The sequence below is a fragment of the Fonticula alba genome (assembly GCF_000388065.1).
Source record: "Fonticula alba strain ATCC 38817 unplaced genomic scaffold supercont2.2, whole genome shotgun sequence".
In the NCBI taxonomy this organism is placed as follows: Eukaryota; order Rotosphaerida; family Fonticulaceae; genus Fonticula; species Fonticula alba.
The window spans coordinates 3006248-3008438 of NW_009242972.1; the positions used below are offsets into that span (position 1 = coordinate 3006248).

The 2191-nt window shown below is 69.6% G+C and overlaps 1 protein-coding gene across 1 annotated transcript; it reads right to left on the reverse strand.

Moving 5' to 3' along the window:
- On the reverse strand, positions 1-1619 carry H696_01631 (hypothetical protein). Its single transcript, XM_009495534.1, has 3 exons — positions 972-1619; positions 404-784; positions 1-310 (listed from the first exon to the last, which is right to left on the reverse strand). Exons 1-3 carry the CDS (start codon positions 1605-1607, stop codon positions 29-31), a joined length of 1299 nt encoding a protein of 432 aa, XP_009493809.1. The 5' UTR covers positions 1608-1619; the 3' UTR covers positions 1-28.
- Between the last annotated feature and the right edge of the window lie 572 nt (positions 1620-2191).

The window sequence follows — 2191 nt, forward strand, 5'->3', positions numbered from 1 at the left end:
GGGGGGGGGGGAGGGGCGCCGCTTGCCCTTAGTCCTCGACGACCTGCTCAAGGCCCTCGGCGTCGGAGGCGGCCAGGCGGGCGATGCGCATCTGGGTGAGCAGGTTGCGCGCGGCCTTGGAGTGGCGCTGCACACCGCCATTGAAGGCGATGGTGGTGTCCTTGCCGACCTTATCGACCAGGACCTCCGCACCGCCGGGGTGCTTGTCGAAGAAGTCCGCCACGTCATGGACCATGGCGTCGATGACCATCAGCTGGCGGCCCTTGCGCACCTCGGCGTCGAAGGTGGCCTTGGTCCAGAGGGGGAGAGTCTGAGGGCGATAGGGGGGGGGTGAGAAAAGACCTGGCCAGGGGGGGGGGGACATATGAAAAGGGAGGGGGGTGGGGCATGGATGAAGACATACCTCCGGGTCGACACCCCAGCTGATCTCGGAGCGGGTCTGGTCGTAGATGGCCTGCAGGGCATCCAGCTTCTGGGTGAGGATCTCGGCATCGGGCTTCTGCTTGATGTCCACGGCCAGGCCCAGAGCGGCCAGGACCCAGACAATGATGGAGACCAGGTCCAGCTGGCCGGGCAGAGCCCCAGCGCGATGGTCATCCGGGTGGGCATGGTGGAAGTTGAGGAAGTTCTCGCCGAAGGTCAGGACGTTGGCCACCAGGTTGTCGAACCCGGCGTTCGGGCCGAAGAGCTGGGCCTCGCCGAAGGTCCGAGCCAGGGCGCTGGCGAACCAGTTCACCAGGCTGAAGAGGACCATGCGGACGATGCCGGCATAGAAGATGCCGCCCTGGGTACGAGAGGAGGGACGGGGACGGGGACGGGGGGGGGGCGGGGGGGGCACCATCGAATGTCAGTCACCGGAGCCCCATCCGAGCCCCAGCGGAGGGAGACCCTATAACCATGACCAATGATGAATCCGGCAAAATGGCAGGGCCACGCGCGATGGGCGCGAGCAGCCGGGCGATCGGACGCACGATGAGATCGCCCCAAGTGGCGGCGACGAGGCCCGGCAGGAGAACACCGAAGGCCAGCGACAGGATGGGGAACATGGCAAGCTGCAGGGCCACCATGCCGTCGACCTCCAGGTCGGACACCGAGACATTGGCCGGAGCCGGGGTCGTCCGGCCCAGGGGGCCCAGCAGGGCCGAGCGCACAAAGCCAGCCTTGGCATTCAGCGGGTCGGCCTCGGTGTTGGCATGAGCGTGGTGCACCCGATGGCGGAGAGCCCAGTCGATGGCCGGGCCCTCGAAGGCATTGGCCGCGCCGAAGCCCAGCAACAGGAGCTTCACCAGCGGAGTGGACACGCGCACATTCCGGTGCGCGGCCATCCGATGGTACCCGAGGTAGTGGCCAATGTGCCCGAGGAGGTACATCCCCCCGGCCAGGGCCAGGGTCTTGCAGTGGGCGTCAGGGGCCAGGCCGAGGTACGGGGCGGCCAGCGTGCCGGCCGCCGTCGCGGCAAACAGGCCCGCCCGCAGCGGGTCGATCACGAAGGTGGCCGGCTTGGCGCTGGCGGCGGCCTTGCTGCCACCGGCGGGGGTGGCCTTAGAAGGGGGCGGGGCTACGGAGGAAGCGCCCTGCTCCGCGGCGAAGGACTTCGAGGCGGCCATGATGGGGGGGGGGGGGGGGGGGAGCTGTGGGATGCGCCGACATCGCGTGTGCGCAAGGGGGAGGGGAGATTAGCGCCGGATGGGCGGTGTGTGTGTGTGTGTGTGTGTGTGCGCGCGCGCGCGCGCGCGTATGTACATGGATGGGGGACGCACCTGGTCTCTCCGGGCAGATCTCAAGCCTGGAGGGGGACGGGGGAGAGGGGGGGGAGGGGGACAGGCGAGGGAGGGGAGGGGGAAGGGCCAACGAGCACTGATCTGTGGTCCTCGGGGGGGGGGATAACGGGAGCCTTGACCGGACAGCCCGAGGAGCGGGCGCGGAAAAAGGTCGGTCAGCACACAGGGAGACAGGACGTGCTGTTGGCCTGCCCCCGCGCCCCTCTCTCCCCGAGAGGCAGTGGCCACACCCGCAGGTAGGCGCGTGTGGCGGGGGGCGAGGGCCGTGGCGGAGGGGGGGGCGGAGTAACATGCTGTCGGTCCTACACGCTCGGGACAAGGACGGTCCCCCCCCCCCCCCCCCCCCCCCCCCCCCCCCCCCCCCCCCCCCCCCCCCCCTGTGTGCGGGGGTGTGTTGCAGATGAGAAAGC

Coding starts and splice junctions, on each gene's coding strand:
- H696_01631 (XM_009495534.1), bottom strand. CDS start 1,607: ATGGCCGCCTCGAAGTCCTTCGCCGCGGAGCAGGGCGCTTCCTCCGTA. Junction 785..971: donor CCACTTGGGGCGATCTCATC/GTGCGTCCGATC, acceptor TCTCGTACCCAG/GGCGGCATCTTCTATGCCGG. Junction 311..403: donor GCTGGGGTGTCGACCCGGAG/GTATGTCTTCAT, acceptor TATCGCCCTCAG/ACTCTCCCCCTCTGGACCAA.